The 16,125-nt window shown below is 44.7% G+C and overlaps 1 protein-coding gene across 6 annotated transcripts in view; it reads right to left on the reverse strand.

The window, feature by feature from the left end:
• Ppil2 (peptidylprolyl isomerase like 2) overlaps positions 1–15,514 on the reverse strand; it is a 32,694-nt gene extending 17,180 nt beyond the window's left edge. For 4 of the 6 annotated variants that reach the window (XM_015500346.2, XM_048785074.1, XM_048785076.1 and 1 more), the window contains exons 1-9: positions 15,361–15,514; positions 12,158–12,207; positions 11,457–11,502; positions 8,511–8,573; positions 7,824–7,875; positions 5,740–5,791; positions 2,401–2,492; positions 1,303–1,392; positions 463–538 (exon numbers count right to left, since the gene is read on the reverse strand). In XM_015500346.2, the coding sequence (XP_015355832.1) occupies positions 463–538; positions 1,303–1,392; positions 2,401–2,492; positions 5,740–5,791; positions 7,824–7,875; positions 8,511–8,573; positions 11,457–11,502; positions 12,158–12,207; positions 15,361–15,392 (553 nt within the window). In that variant the 5' untranslated portion in view covers positions 15,393–15,514. The remainder of the gene's footprint in view (positions 1–462; positions 539–1,302; positions 1,393–2,400; positions 2,493–5,739; positions 5,792–7,823; positions 7,876–8,510; positions 8,574–11,456; positions 11,503–12,157; positions 12,208–15,360) is intronic. The other 2 variants (XM_048785077.1, XM_048785078.1) reach the window with 2 other exon arrangements.
• Positions 15,515–16,125: the final 611 nt, after the last annotated feature.

The raw sequence follows: 16,125 nt of genomic DNA on the forward strand, positions 1-16,125 counted from the left end.
GTTCCTCAAAAGCAGCCCTAAGTCAGCTAAGAAAATTGGAGAGCTCCCACTTCATTCCACAGTGTGCTCCTTGACACTGACCAACCACAGGAAATAGAGGGACAAAGGTCCCAGCTGCCCCAAGACATGAGTCTGATGTCACCAGAGCCTCCACCTCAGTGACACCTCTGTCAATACTCCCTAGAGAAAGCACTGGCCAACAGAAATCCAGGGGGATGCCCATGGCCACCAGAGCTGAGGAAAGGAAAATGAGATGTCCTGGCAAGTCTGACCTTTTGGGGTTCCCATGACAAGCAGCTGGCAGATTCTCTGAACGTCAGACACTGAACATGGATTCAGGAAACTTGGGGCATAGCTAGGCTGGGGCCAGAACCCTGGAGTCCCTGGACCCCAGGAAGGCAGGGGCTTTGCCTAGGGGGTGCAGCCCATGTTCCACCCAGACCAGTCCCTGGTTGTACATACCTGGGTCTGTTATTTTCATGTTATTCTTAACATGAAAGAAGTTGGAGACATTGAACTTGTCCAAATTGGTGGGGTCCTACAGCAAAAGAGAATACCCAGGAGAGTAAACCCAGGACTGTGACCAAACAGCTGCCACAGGCAGCAAAGGGTGGTGGTCATGTGCCCAAAGAAGAGGCCAGCACTGAGGGATTGAGCAGGCAAGGAGGGGGGATTCTGCTGCAGGCTGGGTGACAAGTGAGGATGAGTAGGGATAGGGCATAGACCATCTAGTTGCTCAGATGATTGGCAAACTACATCTTCTCCCTCTGGGGAACACAGTTATGAAGCTTCACTTGCTGCTACTGAATGGCCTGGGTAGCAATGGAGCCAAACTCCAATCAGTATGGAACAAGCCACAGAGGGGAACTGGTGGCTCCTATAGGCCTGCTCTAACCTTAGCTCCAATCTGGTGGCTCTTGCTTTTCAATGTCAGAGTTCTCATGGGTTCACTCAAGGTTCCCCAACAACTATAGGGATTCCCTATTTTCATGCTGCATGAGGCATGTGCCCATTCCTGTCCTCAAGGTGACTGGAGCAGGGCCAGCCTGTAAAGCTGCCATTCGGATGCCCTGAGATGGCTGTTGGGTAGAGATAAGGTCCCCTGACAACAGAGAGGCACTGCAGGAGCCATGAGAGTCAGAGAGGTAGTTTCCCATGCCAAAGGCCAGGGTGGGGTTGGGGGTGCTAAGAGGCTGAGGAATCACAACCACACAATCAAGGGAGAGGTAATCAAGCTAGGCAGGAAAGAGAAACAGAACAGAGGTTATGGAGTGGGTTTTCCTTATAGGAGGCAACACTCACCTGGAGAGTGATGATGTCCTGTCGAGAGAAGGGCTCATCAGTCAACAGGTCCCGAAAGTTCTTTGCCTTGATGTTTAGCTGCTCCACTGCCTGCAATTAGTCAGAGCAAGAGTTACAATGCTCTGGGAGCCTGCAGGAAGGAAGGCCTGATGCTGGCTAGACCACAGCACTACTGAGAGGTGAGGAATCAGGTGGAGACTACCATGGCTTCTGGCCACAGCCCCTTCATGAAGGGCAGAGCTGGCTGGCAGCAACCCAGACAGCAACTGGAACCCAGTGTGCTCAGCGCTCTTTGTGGGATGCTCTCAGGATACATTTTACATATTGGCCAACAGGCTCAGTGAGGCCACCCCCCCACTCATTTCCATCTTCACTGAGACAGGTGGTGAGCAAGAATACAAAATGCCTGCCCTAGTAGAGTCTACTGGTGCTCAGCAAGGACTAACCAAGCCAATCCATGTGCTTTGGGCAAGAAGCAGCCCAAGAGTTCCTGGGACAGCACTGGCCACTGAGACTCTGAAAATGTCCAGGTGAGGAAACAAAAAGGCACAGGCTTTTCCACAAAGTAAGGCTCCTCCCTGCCCCTGCTCTGAGCAAGAGCACTTGTATGGAAACTGCTGCCTCCTATCCCTACATCTACTCCCTGCCAGAACTCCTCTCACCAGCCTGGCACTCACTCCTTCCTAGGGATATCTCTTTCAGGAACATGGCCTTCCCTTGCCCCATGGGGTCCAACAGCTCCCTTGTAGCCCTGGGGGCCTGTTCTCTGAGCAAAGGTTCCTTCCTAGGCCTGATCTTTGCCCTCTGGGGTATTAAGACTCCCCGCTCAGCAATCAAAATTGCTTGGACTCCAGGTCCAGAAGGCCCAGGAAGTACCTCTCCACTTTTCTGGATCTGTTTGAAAATGGGAAGGTACCCAAATGGGTCTGGGTCAGAAAGCTTGTGCTAGTGGCTATGACTATAAATCCCATGAGAACAGACCATGCTTGTTATATTGGGTTCACTCCTAATCCCAGCCAGGATGAGAGAGTACACCCAAAGCACACACCCAAGAGCCTGATGCCATACAGTCCCACATTCCCTGCAGTGAGGACCCACCTCGTAGGCATAGACATTGCCAGTTGTCCTGATGGCCACAATGTGGGTGTTATTGGTGAACACAGTGAACAGCACTGGGCAGTGATACTTTTCTAGAGAGAAGGCACACACAGGAAAGCCAGTCACCCTTGAGAATTTTGATCATTCCAAAGAAGACCACTGAAGGCCAAGGCAGGAGTGAACTCAGGCTGAGGGTCAGAGAAAGGGAGGAGGAAAAACCCCAAGAACCAGAGGGACAACAGCTGCTCAAGTCCCACTCCCAAGCCTCATTAGTAAACTCCTATTCATTCAGTAAAGCCCTGCCTCACTTTCCTCAGATGGATGGACCTAGCCTGTCCCAGGTGACCCCATGCTAGTCACTCTTCCTCCTCCTCTTGAAGCCATCCCTGCACAGGAAACAGCCCATTCTCCCAGTGATTTAGTCTTGACTGCCTCTCCTATTTCTCACACCTGTAGTACCCACCAGCCACACTGTCTCCTCACCTTCCTAATCTCTCATCTGGACTACTGTGGCAAATACCTGATGATCCCCTGCCCTAATAAGCCCCCACCCAGCAGCCCTGTCTAGTAAGTCCCAACAAATAAAACTCAAAACAAAAGGGAGGCAGGAACTTAAAAACTAAGAGTCTTAGCGATGTCACCCACATGTATCTGGGTGGAATTCTTTAAAATCCTGATTTGAAAACTATAAATAATGAGTAAACCATGGAGATTTTACAAGTGGGTATACATTTAATTAGACTAAGAAATGCCTATTAAATTTTTAAGTGCTGTAATGCTACTGTGATGATTTCAGTCCTTATCATCAGCAACTGAGTGAGGCTGTAAGCAACCTAGTGAGACCCCATCTCAAAATAAAAAATTTTAAAAAAAGGACTAGGGATGTGGCTCAGTGGTAAGTGCCCTTGGATTCAATCCTTGGTTCCAATAAATAAATAAATAAAAATAAAACAGGCTGGGAGTATAGCTCAGTGACAGAGCACCTGCCTAGCATGTATAAGTTCCTAGGTTCAATCCCTAGTACCAACCCCCACCCAGTAAAAACATCCAACAAAAAAATGAGGCGATGGCTGGGGTTGTGGCTCAGTGGTACAGTGCTTGCCTAGCATGCATGAGGCACTGGGTTCGATCCTCAGCATCACATAAAAATAAAATATTAAAAAAAAAAAAAATGAGGCGAGGTCCTCCTATAGGCTCCCACCCAGGCTCTGTAGGATTGCTGTGCCTCCCATTGCGACTCAATCTTGACCATATCCTCTGCCTCTACTCCTTGCCCATGCTGTTCCAGCAACTCTGGATTTCTGATTGGACAGACACCCTCAAATGCATGCCAATTTCAGGGCTTTGCACTGGGTGTACTCAACTGCCTGGAATGCTCTTCTCCAGGTCCTCACTTGGCTTCCTGCCTCCTTTCCATCAGATTTACTCTCTGTGTTTTTTTTTTTTTTTTTTTTTAATAAATGAACATTTATCATCACTCCAGGTCAAAGTAATTTTACCCTCCTCAGAACACTGTGCCACAATGAGCTAATCGCCTTCAAAGTAATCATATGCAAAAAAATAAATAAACAAACAAACAAACAAACAAAAACTCTTGTCCACTGGTCCTCCTGAGGCTCTTTTCCCTTGCCTTGTTCTGCTTTTTTCCATGGCAGAAACAACATCTGACACACTATCTGGTTTTCTCCCCAACTAGAAAGTAAGCTCCTCTCATTTAGGGAGATTTGGGCTGCTTTGTTTACTACAAATAATTCCTGAATGAGAGGCACATACTGCGGACCTCCCTAAACCAGCTCATCACAGAGTGGGGTAGTCACTAGAGTGAAGCTCCTGATTCCATTAACATACAATACTGCTTTTTTGCTGAAGCTCATTTACTCATGATCTGCAAACCCAGTGTTGACTGTGAAGCAGACTCTAGGGTTAGTCAAGAGGGAGGGGTCCTAGCCTCCTGTGCTCTCTGCATTCCCCTGAAAAACATACACCCAGCAACCACAACAACCTAAACCACAACATCTGCATGGCCAAAGGAGACCAGGGTTAGGGCACAAAGGCCTCCAGTAAGATCAGCACCTCAGATAGGAACAATGCAGGGTGGTCACATCAGCCCTGGTATGTGGCCAAGAGACAAGAAGACATTTCAAAATATAAAGCAGGAAGCCTTCAAGCTGGGCTGGGGCTTTAGAAGTGATACTGACAAGCTGGGTGCAGTGGTACACACTTATAATCTCAGTGTCTTGGGAAGCTAAGGTGGGAGGAATACAAGTTCAAAGCCAGAAGCCAGCCTCAGTAATTTAGCAAGGCCCCCTAGGTAACTTGGTGAGACCCCGTATCAAAATAAAAAGGGCTGTGGATATGGCTCAGTGTTTAAGCCCTCCTGGGTTTAATCCCTGGTACAAAAAAAAAGAAGCGGTAATAAGAAGTCCAGCCAAGAGACCCCTCCAGACCAACCACATCCATGGCCTAACTGCCCACCCTGACTCTGCCTCCAGCAGTGAATACACACCTCATGCCCCACAAGGCCCAATTATACCCACAAAGGCCACTGGTTGTTCAATGGACTGAACACCCTTGTACAAAAAAATGGTTCTCTGCCAACTCACCCCCATTTTAAAACTATCTGGACCTTTATGAAATCATGTGGTATTTTTTTAAAAATAAATGAACATTTATCATCATCCCAGGTCAAAGTAATTTTATCCTCCTCAGAACACTGTGCCACAATGAGCTAATCACATTCAAAATAATCATTTGCAAGACAGTATAAGCTGAATTTTTAAAAAGTTCAAAATATTGTTTTCAAACCGAAGGATAAATCATCATGTAGTATCTTTTGAGAAATTAAAAGCAAGTGTCTAGCTTGTTCAGAAAGAAATGAGTGAGGGCTGGAGATGTGGCTCAGTGGTAGAGTATTGCAAAGCCCTGGATTCAATCAGAAGGGAGGGAGGGAGGGAGGGAGGGAAGAAGGAAGTAGGGAAGGACGGGAATAAAGGAAAAGAGAAAAGGAAGGAAAAGGAAGAAGGAAAAGGAGGAAGGAGAGGGAAAGAAAAAGGAAGGAAGAATTGACAAAAGAACTTGGTGAGGGGAGAGGGTATGAGGGTAGGAGGGACAGTAGAATGAATCAGACATTATTATTCATTATTACATCTATGTGCATCTATAACTACATGACCAGTGTGATTCTACACCATGTACAATCAGAAAAATGAGAAGTTATGCTCCATTTATGTATGATATGTCAAAATGCATTCTACTGTCATGTATAACTAATTAGAACAAAAAAAGTGAGAGCAGGGACCCCATAAGCCAATCCCAGAGCTGGCTACAAAAGAGACTTACCTTCACTGTTCTTGGCAAAGTTCAGCTTTATCAAGGACCTACCATCAAGTTTCTGAAAGACACACAATAAATAATAATAAGAGCTGGGTGTGGTGGAGCACACCTCTGCAACCCTGGAGGCTGAGGTAAGAGGATTCCGAGTTCAAAGCCAGCCTCAGCAACTTAGCTAGACCCTGTCTCCAAATAAAATACAAAAAAAGGGCTGGGGATGTGGCCCAGTGGTTAAGTGCCCCTGAGTCCAATCCCTGGTACCAGAAAAACAAATAAATAATAATAATAATAATTGATAAGACATGTGAAGAAATGTGAGGCTGAGAAGCCAGGTGAAAACAGAGACAGGCCCAGCCAATCCTTTACAGCTACAGAACAGAGCTCTAGAGCTCTAGCTGCAGGGACCTCTCTATGCAAACCACAGGACATTGCCAGGACTCAAAAGGGGGCTACAGAATGGTGTGCCTAGGTGGGTACATTTACATAATCCACCATCCACCCCTACTGGCTCTGAGTAGAGCCCATTTTGTAAACACACATATGCCAACAGAGGTGACTACTGAACTGAAGAATAGGACTAAATGATGAGGCTACAAGATAAAAGCTGGTTTTATACTCCTGTGTTAATGCACGAATATTCAGAGGTGAAAAAATTAAATTATGAGAGCTGTAACCCTAATCAGTCCATCCTAGTTTAAATGAATTTGCTGAGTGGTAACTGTAGGCAGGTGGGGAATGACAAAAGGAGGTGGGTCACTGGATTGAGCCCTGGAGGGACTCATCTTCCCTGAGTTCCTGAGCCCCACCCCCCTTCACATCCTTGTGGCAGTGAATATTTTTCTCCACCTCACCTCAGAGGCCAGAGCACAACTGAGTTAACTGACCATACAGTGAAACTATGTGCCCAGATAAATCCTTTTCTTCTCTAAGTTCTTTTTGTTTAGTATTTTGGTCACAGTGACAAAAACAGACTAAAACACAACAAAAATAAGAAATTTAATTATTATAAATTAAAAATTTTTTACATTAATAAAAATTAAAAATTAATTTTTCCCCTATAAACAGAAAAAAAAAAATCCACCCATTGTTGCTCAGGACATAGGGAACTCCTCCTTCACATGTTGCTATCAAAAGTGTGAAGCAATACGATGGCTTCGGAAGGAAATTCTCTAGTAGCTGCCCAAACTGAAAAGGAACCCATCCTTTGACTTAATAGGTACCCATCCTTTGACCCATCCTTGGACAGATACTTCTACTTGCCCAAAGAAACATGCTAGGGACAGTCCCTGCACCTATGTAATGGCAAACAAGTTAAAATCCAGCATAGTACTCCCACAAAGAAGTATATACTCTACAACACAGAAAAGGCTGTGATTTCTGCACCAAGAAGTTCAGGTTTCTAAGCAGCACATACAAAACAAGGTACGCAGGTGTTCATCCACTATGATCACATCTGTGGCCCAAGAAAAGGCATATGTAATAGTGCCTCAGTATAGCAATCAGTTTCAGGACCCCCCAGGATATTAAAATGCATAGATGCTCAAGTACCTCACCTAATATGGCACTGTATTTTCACAGAAACTATATACACCTGTAGATGAGAGTTTTTTTGTGTTTGTAGTATTGGCAATTGAACCCAGGGCCTCCATATGCTAAGCAAGTCTTCTACCAGTGAGCTGCATCCCCAGTCCTTCTCTATAAGACTTATAATACCTAATACAACGTCAATGCTATGTAAATAGTTGTTATACTGTATTATTTAAGGAATAATGACAGGGAAAAATTCTGTACATTTTCAGTATGGACATAATTTTTTTCAAATATTTATGACTGGTAGTTGATTGAACATGCAGATACAAAATGTACTGACACAGAGGGACAATGAACATTCTTATATTCATGCTCATATAGTGGACATTTCTAGAAAGGAGTGGGTGTGGTGAGGAGAGGGAAGTCCTGTCACTCTTTACCCCATGTGTACTTGCTCCCTATGAATGGTTCTCTACTGGGTCCATGTGTCCATGAAAATGACCAGGATAAATAAAGGCAAGAGGACAGCTCTCACCAGCATCAAATTTCTACATGGCACCTACCTCTCCATTGCTTGGGTTAGTCCCATACTTCTTAAGCCATGGAACGATATTCCTGAAGGGAAGAGAAAACAGAAAGTGTCACCAGGGCTAAGGGTGTAGCTCAGTGGTAGAATGCTTAGCATGTGTAATGCCCAGAGTTCAACCCCCACAAAAATGAAAAATATAAGCATAATGCTTCAAACTACAGCACTGTTGACTGGTGGTCAACACCAGAGGTGACCCTGATGCCCCATCCCTCCAAAGCTTGCAGCACAAACCATTAAGTACAAGGCACGGGTCCCAGAAGCCTTCATTATGGCTCTACTTTTATAAAGTGAAGAGTCTCTAGTCCATTAACATTCCAAACTGATGCCAATTAAAACCCAAAGACCCTCACATATAGAGAATGAAGAGCAACTTGAACCCACTTCTGGCAGGGACAGGAGCAACTGCCAGTTAAAGCTCCTTATCTGAGAGGGAAAGGGATACATCATAGCAACACTGCTGCCATGTCCCTGAGGCCCTGGCTATTCCTCCTTAGTCACCAACAGGCTCACTCACAACTCCTGAGACTGCTGGGATTAGGATCTGGTGACCCTGGCATTGCCTCGCTTGGCACTGTCTGGACGCACAAACCCAACACCTCCTTCCTTAGTGGGTGTCAACAATCTCACCATATACATAGACGAAAGTTAAGGTAAAACTCACAGCAAGTCAAAGACGACACCTTCTGGGGTGCAGACCGGGTAGACAAAGGGCTGCAGAGAAAGACTGAAAAAGAAGTCATTCCTGGTCAGCTGCTAGACACACAGATTGCATCATGGGCTTGCCAGTCACCCTAGTACTCACCTTTGGCTTCCCTTCTTCAATCATTCCTCTAACAGTTCCAGGCTTCTCTGCATAGTCTGCACTGGTAGTCAACACCAGAAGTGACCCTGATGTCCCATCCCTCCAAAGCTTGCAGCATAAACCATTAAATACAAGGCACAGGTCCCAGGAGGTGCCACAGGGCCTTAGAATCACAATAACCAGGTTCTCTCACAACCTCTGCATGTCTATAATATTTCTGTTATCAAAATTGGTCTCTGGGGGCTGGGGTTGTGGCTCAGTGGTTGAGTGCTTGCCTGGCATGTGTGAGGCACTGCGTTCAATTCTGGGAGGGAAGGAGGGAGGGAGGGAGGAAGGAAGGAAAAATAAATATAAATATTAAAAAAAAAAAAAAAAAAAAAAAAGTTGGTCCCTGGAGGTAGCCTTGGGGAGGCAGGACCAGGATTCACTCTCCAAAACTTCATGCAACAGACAGGCCAAGCTTTTATACTGAAAGCTATCCTCCCAAATCCTGTGAGGGTATGATGGGGCTACTATGGTCTGGGGTGCCCTGTCTTCCCCTGATCACAGAGTGTGTACATAGTCCCTCACATTTCCAAGGAGCTGCCATATGACTAAGTGAATACCTAAGTCCCTAGGAGCTCTCAAGAAGTTCTCATACATGGATATGGGGATAAACATCTGAAGAGGCCCTGACCAAGAACCATTTTCCCCTCATGGAGTCTGCTGAAGAAAAGCAGAACCTACTTGGTGAATTGCCTATACCAATACTCTTTTTCTTGCATGGATTTCTGCAATAGCCATTCAGAGCCCTGGATGCCCTGAATTCTGTTTATACATTTTTCTCCTATGAGTTTAATCAGCACAGGTCAGGGCTTAAGACTTAGATAGCCTGGCAACACTGTGACTTTGACCCTCCTAAGCTTTAACCAGGACTGGCATGGGGACCTCCCAGAATGCTATTCAAGGGAACCCTGGATGAGCAACCTGGCCACCTCCGTCTGTGGCCCGACCTTCAATGCTAACTACAGCAGTAATGGTAGTGCTATTGGAAAGCATCCAGAGCTGGAGGTAAAACCAAAGCAAGCTCCAAATGCCATGATGATGAACATGTAACTGACTGCTCCCCAATAAGACCTTAAGGGTCATATGCTCAAAGCACATTTTTTTTTTTAGTTGTAGATAGACACATTTCCTTTATTTATTTTTTTATTTTTATTTATTTTTAATTTTTTTTAGTTGTACTTAACACAATATCTTTATTTATTTTTATGTGGTGTTGAGGATTGAACCCAATGACTCACATGTGTGAGGCGGGCGCTCTACCAATGAGCTACAGCCCCAGCCCTTATTTTTTTATTTTTATGTGGTGCTCTACCACTGAGTCACAACCCTAGGCCCTCACAGCACATTTTTACTCCTAACCCAAGGTAGTTAAAAAATAATTAAAACTAAAATCAGTGATCTCTTGGAGGAACTTGAATCAAGAATGATTCATTTCCATCACATCAATTAATATCCAATGTGAAGACCACATTCTTACAGACTGATTACAGATTCTACTATGGGAGGGAAGAAACACTAGCCATTGAGGCTGCACCTCCCTGAGCAGGTGCTGCTAAAGAGGAATAGTCCCCACTAACCACTGTACAGGTGGATCCTCAAGGTCCTGGGCAAATGCAGGGAGGCCCAGATGTTGGGCTGAAGTAACTAGGCCCTCAGGTCTCCCTGCACCATGGATTCCTCTGCCCGTTCCTCACTGCACTGTGGTATCTGGATGACCTCCCTCAACTGGGGTGCCAGCATCACCAAGACAGCTTTGTCGGCTCTCAAGGGTCACCCTGACCTTCAGAATCAGAATTTGGGGATAAGGAAGATGCTGTGAATACAAGCATCCAGGGCAGAAGTAACCATGGCTCAGGCTGTGCAAACCTCAGGCCTTAGGACCACCAGACCTGCCCACTCTCCTAACACCCCCTCACCCTGGAAGGGGCAATATAAGGGGTTCATCAGTCGAAGCCCTGATTCTCCAACAGGCCCCCCACCTCTGTTCATAACCAGACCAATCTGGCTGGAAGCAGCATTTAGGTGGCTCTGCTTCTGGGTTTCTTCTCATCCACACCAGTGCCTGGGTTCACATATAAGTAGAGAAAGGCTTCATGATAACATTACTCTTGCTACTGCTGATGCTGCAATTACTTAATTTCTCTAACAAGAGTAAAGTGTTACAAGTGTGGGCCTGGGGTCAGACCACTGAGATCAAGACTCAGTGACCAATCTTTCCAGATGTGATACGTGACCCCAGGTGCTTCAGTCTTCTAAGCATCAGTTCTCTCAACTGTAAAATGGGCTTAACAACAAGGCTTACTATCCTGGAAGGTAAGAATGAGGTTAAAAAGACAAAGTCTGTAAATACAGATACAATAAGTAAAAATATACACTACCTATCATCATGGTTAGGTCCACTGCCTCCCATTTCAGGGAAAATCCAGGTGGAAGAATATGAATGATCCCTACCTACTCCTTCAGATTCACTACCAGATAGTACATAATGAGCATCCCTAATCTGAAAATAAAAACCAAAATGCTCCAAAATCCCAAAACTTTGGAGTGTCACATCAGTGCTCAAAAAGTTTAGGATTTTGGATCATTTTGGACTTCAGATTTTAAGATTAGAGATGTTTAAGTGGTAAAGTCTATGAAAATATTCCAAAATCTAAAAAACTCAAATCTGAAACACATCTATCTGGTCCCAAATATTTCAGAAAAAATGTCCAACCATATATCAGAGAACCACAGGGAAAGATAAACATTCAGAACCCTTACCTGCAGTGGTCAAAAGGTAATCGACGAAAATTTGTTTGAGGGATATCTGTTTAAAATGAAATTAAAAACACTAAACTTATTTGTAAAATATTTCATCTATGTGCACCTAACAACAATTCAATTACATTTTATAAAAAAGTTAATGCAAATTACCTAGTACAGCATTTGCTATGGATTTAAAGTTTTCTGTTTGTCTGTTTTGGTGCCGGGGACTGAACCGAGAGCCTCAAGCATGCTAAGCATATGCTCTACCATTGAGTTACACCTCCCAGCCTGGATTAAAAATCTTTTGATTATAACTAAAACACACAGGGTACATAAAAAAGAACTTAGAGGAAGCCTGGCACAGTGGTGCATGCCTGTAATCCCAGACATGCAGGAGGCTGAGGCAAGAAGATCGCAAGTCCAAAGCCAGCCTCAGCAACTTAGTGAGGCCCCAAGCAATTTGGCAAAACCCTGTCTCAAAATAAAAACCAAAATGTTATTTTAACCTGTTTTGAAAAATCCTCACCAAGATAAAACATGTTCTCCTATGCTGATTATATTTCCTCTTTTGTGGATTATGTCCTCACTCCAGTTGTCTATTATAATAACTGTGTTCTTGTTAACTGTTCATTTTTACGGCTCACAGTAGAATGAAGACATCATTCCTTAATACCACCCCCATCAACCATGGAAAACAGAAGAATTTTATGCTTTACCTGGCTTCTTGCCACCATAGAAGTGAGTGTATTCAGCACAAGTAATGTACCTGAAGAAGAGAGAAAATGTTACTATCTCCCCTTTATAAAGATGACAGAATCTGTGAAGTAAGTAACTGATCTTCATAGAGATGACAGAGTCTATGAAGTAAGTAACTGATGATGTAATTGTGGCTTATTCAGCAAATGCTTATTAAAATACCTGCTAAATGTCAGGCACATAGTGATAAACAAAGCAGGCAGAAGGATACTGAGACAAGTAAATAAAAACCAACAGTCCTTCTTTGCTCTGAAAGAAAAAAACTGAATTTATGAGAAGAGCTGGGCACATGAAGATCTGGGGAAGAGCTTAGTAGGCATAATATGTATGAAGGCTTAACGGTTGGGTTTGTACCAAAAACAAGACATAACCGAATAATAGTGTACATAGGAAACAGATGAAGATAAAGACATGGGCAATGACCAATCACGGGAACTACACAGGCCATGGTAAAGACTCTGGATTTGCCCTAAGTGGGAAGGGAAGCTATTGGAGGGTTGTGAATAGGGCCCTGACATGATTTAACATATGTCTCAAAGCACCAGTCTGGCTGCCGTGTGTAGGAAGACAACTGAAAAAGGTAGCAGAACAAGAGGTGACCACAAAAGTCCAAGAAGTTGGATATACCAACTTCACCTATGAAGGACTGGTGGACAAGGTGGAAAGTGATCAGTTCCTGAAAGAGCCAGGACTTCCTGATGAACAGGAATAATGAAAGGCATCAAGGCCAACAACCAGACCTCTGACCTGAGCAATTAAGCATGCTTCTAATGGGACCATGTCCTGAAAAACCCATCCCGAGTTGAAAACATCCTAAGCTAAAAATGCATTTGATACACCTAACTTATTGGTCATGACAGATTAGCCTAGTCCACTTTAAACATACTCAGGACACATACATTAGCCCACCACTCGGCAAAAACATCTAACAAAAAGCTTATTTTAGGGCCTGGGATATAGTTCAGTGATAGAAGCCCTCGTAGGAGGCCTGAGATCAATCTCCAGCAACATACACAAACACCAAAAAAACTTATAATGTAAACCCCTAGTACCAAAAAAAAAAAAAGGCAAACATCAAAGTATGGTTTCTATTGAATGCACATTGTTTCACACCATCATAAAGTTGAAAAATTGTTAAGTCAACTCACAGAAGGTTGGGGACCATCTATAGTGATATAACCACTGAAATAGGGAGGAGGGAGTAGGTCAGGGTAAAAAAGATGAAAATCAAAAGTTTTGTTTAGGATGTGTTACAATTTGTATCTGGAATATCCCTCAAAGGCTCACGTGCTGAAAGGCTGGTCCTTAATGTAGCAATGTTCACAAGAAGAGCTTTTGGGAAGTGATCAGATCATGAAGGCTCTGATTTCATCAATGTATTAATCAACTAACTGGTTCATAATTGAATGTACTATTGGGAGGGGGTAGAAACTGTAGGAGGTGAGGCCTACTGAAAAAAGTAGGTCACTAGGGGCATGTCCTGGAAGAGCATATGTTGTCCTTGGACCACTCCTTGATCTGTGCTTCCCAGTTGCCATGAGGACAGCAGCTCTGATCCACCATGATGCTTTGCCTCATCACAGGTCTAAAAGCAATAGAGCCAGTTGACCATAGACTGAAACTATGAGCCAAAATAAACCTTCCCTACTTTAGTTCTCAGGGATATTGTCATAGTGACAGAACAATAATAATACAGAGAATATTAACTTTCAGGTAGTACCATGTACTGGTAATCCCTGCTACTCAGGAGGCTAGCTAAAACAAGAGGATGAAGAGTTCCAGGCCAGCCTTGGTAAAACGCTTATATAAAAAATACATATACAGTAAAACATATACAGTATACAGTAAAACGCTTATCAAAAAAAAAAAAAAAAAAGGGAAAGAAAAAGAAACTCCCAGACATCTACCAGTTCTTCTTCACAGGAAGATGTCAAGTAAATAGCTCACTTTGGAAAGATAAAGAAATCAACTTTGGCTGGGCCAGCAACACATGCCTGTAATCCCAGCAGCTTGGGAGGCTGAGGCAAGAGATTTTAGATCCAGCCTCAGCAATTTAAGGAGGCCCTGTACACCTTAGTGAGCCCCTGTCTCTAAATAAAATACAAAAACCTGGGGATGCGGCTCAGTGGTTAAGCACCCCTGGGTTCTATCACTGGTACCAAAAAAAAAAAAAAAAATCAATCAACTTCAACTTATGGATGACTGGGAAAGATCACTCACAGACAAAATAATGGGGAAGAAACCTATGAGGTCTGAGAGAAGAGGAGGAAGGCCCAGGAAAGGAAACTAAGAGAAAGGCCACTGAAGCAGATGGAAAACAAAGCATGTGGGATTCAAGACACTAAAGAAGGGTTTCAGGAAGGAGTAATTATCGTGTTTTAGGCTACTGAGAACACCAGATTTGGCAACACAGAAGACAACGGTATCTTCTCAAGGGCTGTTCTGGGTGCAAAAGTCTGACTGAGGTGGTTTCAAGACGCAGCAGAAAACAGCAAGGAGACACAAGACTTTCACTTGTTAGGAACAGAATCAAAGAAACATGGTGGTAGCTGGAGGAAAGGAAGGGACACGGTTGGCTTGTTTTTATTTTTTTCTGGTACCGAATTGAACCCAGGGCCCCTTACTTATGAGCTACATCCCCAGCCCTTTTTATTTTGAGAAAGGGTTTAATTCAGCCTCGCTAAATTACCGAGGTTGGCTTTTAACTTGCGATCTTCCTGCCTCAATCTCCCGAGTCGCCGGGATTACAGGCGTGCGCCTCTGCGCCCGGCTGGCTTGTCTTAAACTACAGACTAGAGGAGATGTGTAGACTAAGTGTGAACCAGCATCCAGGGAGACTGAAGATGCAGGAGAGACTACTAACTAATGCAAGAGCAAAGCTCACAATGGGTGGCCGGGGCGGTCCCAGGCAGATTCTGAGAAGTAAAGGAGAAGGTTCAAATCGAGCGCCAAGGCCAGTGTAAGGGTCGCGCTCAAGAGACCATATCAGGGCTTAATCCAAGCAAACCGTGGTGGTTGGAGGCTGCCTGGAGAAGGGGGTGGGAATTTCCGGAAGTGACAATTTGGAATGGCCTCTCGACGAACTGAGAAACAGCAGCGGCGCTAAGTCAGGCAGGGGATTGAGGCAGAGCGTGGCGCCAATCCCGGCTGAGACTCAACTTACATCTTGTCCTTCTGGTGCTGTCGTTTCCCCATGGCAGCGGCAGCAGCAGCAGAAACAGCTAATGCGAAAAAGTGACCGCCTACCACTCCGATTCCCAAGCCTCCTCGAAGTTTCCTCACCACTTCCGGGTCTTGCAGACCCGCCCCGGAAGCGGCCTCTCGGCATGCTGGGTAGAAAGGTTCTTGGGCACCTCAGTGGGTAGGCTGGGACAGGGCGCGGCCAGTCTGAGCATGGGGGTTCTGGCCTTTAATCTCTCAGAACCCCATCTTTTTGGGAACCTCTGAAGCGCCTTCTCACCTGCCCAGACAAAACTCAGTGTCGTCCCTACTCAAGCCCAACCTAAATTCTCTGGTCTTTTAAAAAGTCTGGTGTCATGGTGGGGGTGGGGATTGAGACCCAGACCGACAAAGACGGGACGGGGATTGAATTTAGGGACGCTTTACCACTGAGCTGCAATCTTAGCCCTTTTTATTTTTATTTTGACGCAGGGTCTTCCTAGGTTACCCAGGCTGGCCTCCAATTTGAATAATCTTCCTTCAGCCTCCCAAGTCGAGGGATTACAGAGGAGTGCCCTCACGCTTGACGAGACTGAAATCTTAAATCCCACTAGCCTCCACTCCACTTGTATTTCCCTTCCAGGCGGAGGCCTACAAAACGATGACCATACTGTGAGAAATAAAGCCTAGTGGTTCATTTTCATAATATAGTGTTCAGCCTTAATTGGATCTAATTGTAGCCCTCCCCTTTTGCCCGCCCTAATTCTTT

This window comes from Marmota marmota, unplaced genomic scaffold (genome assembly GCF_001458135.2).
Source record: "Marmota marmota marmota unplaced genomic scaffold, marMar, whole genome shotgun sequence".
Classification (NCBI taxonomy): domain Eukaryota; kingdom Metazoa; phylum Chordata; class Mammalia; order Rodentia; family Sciuridae; genus Marmota; species Marmota marmota.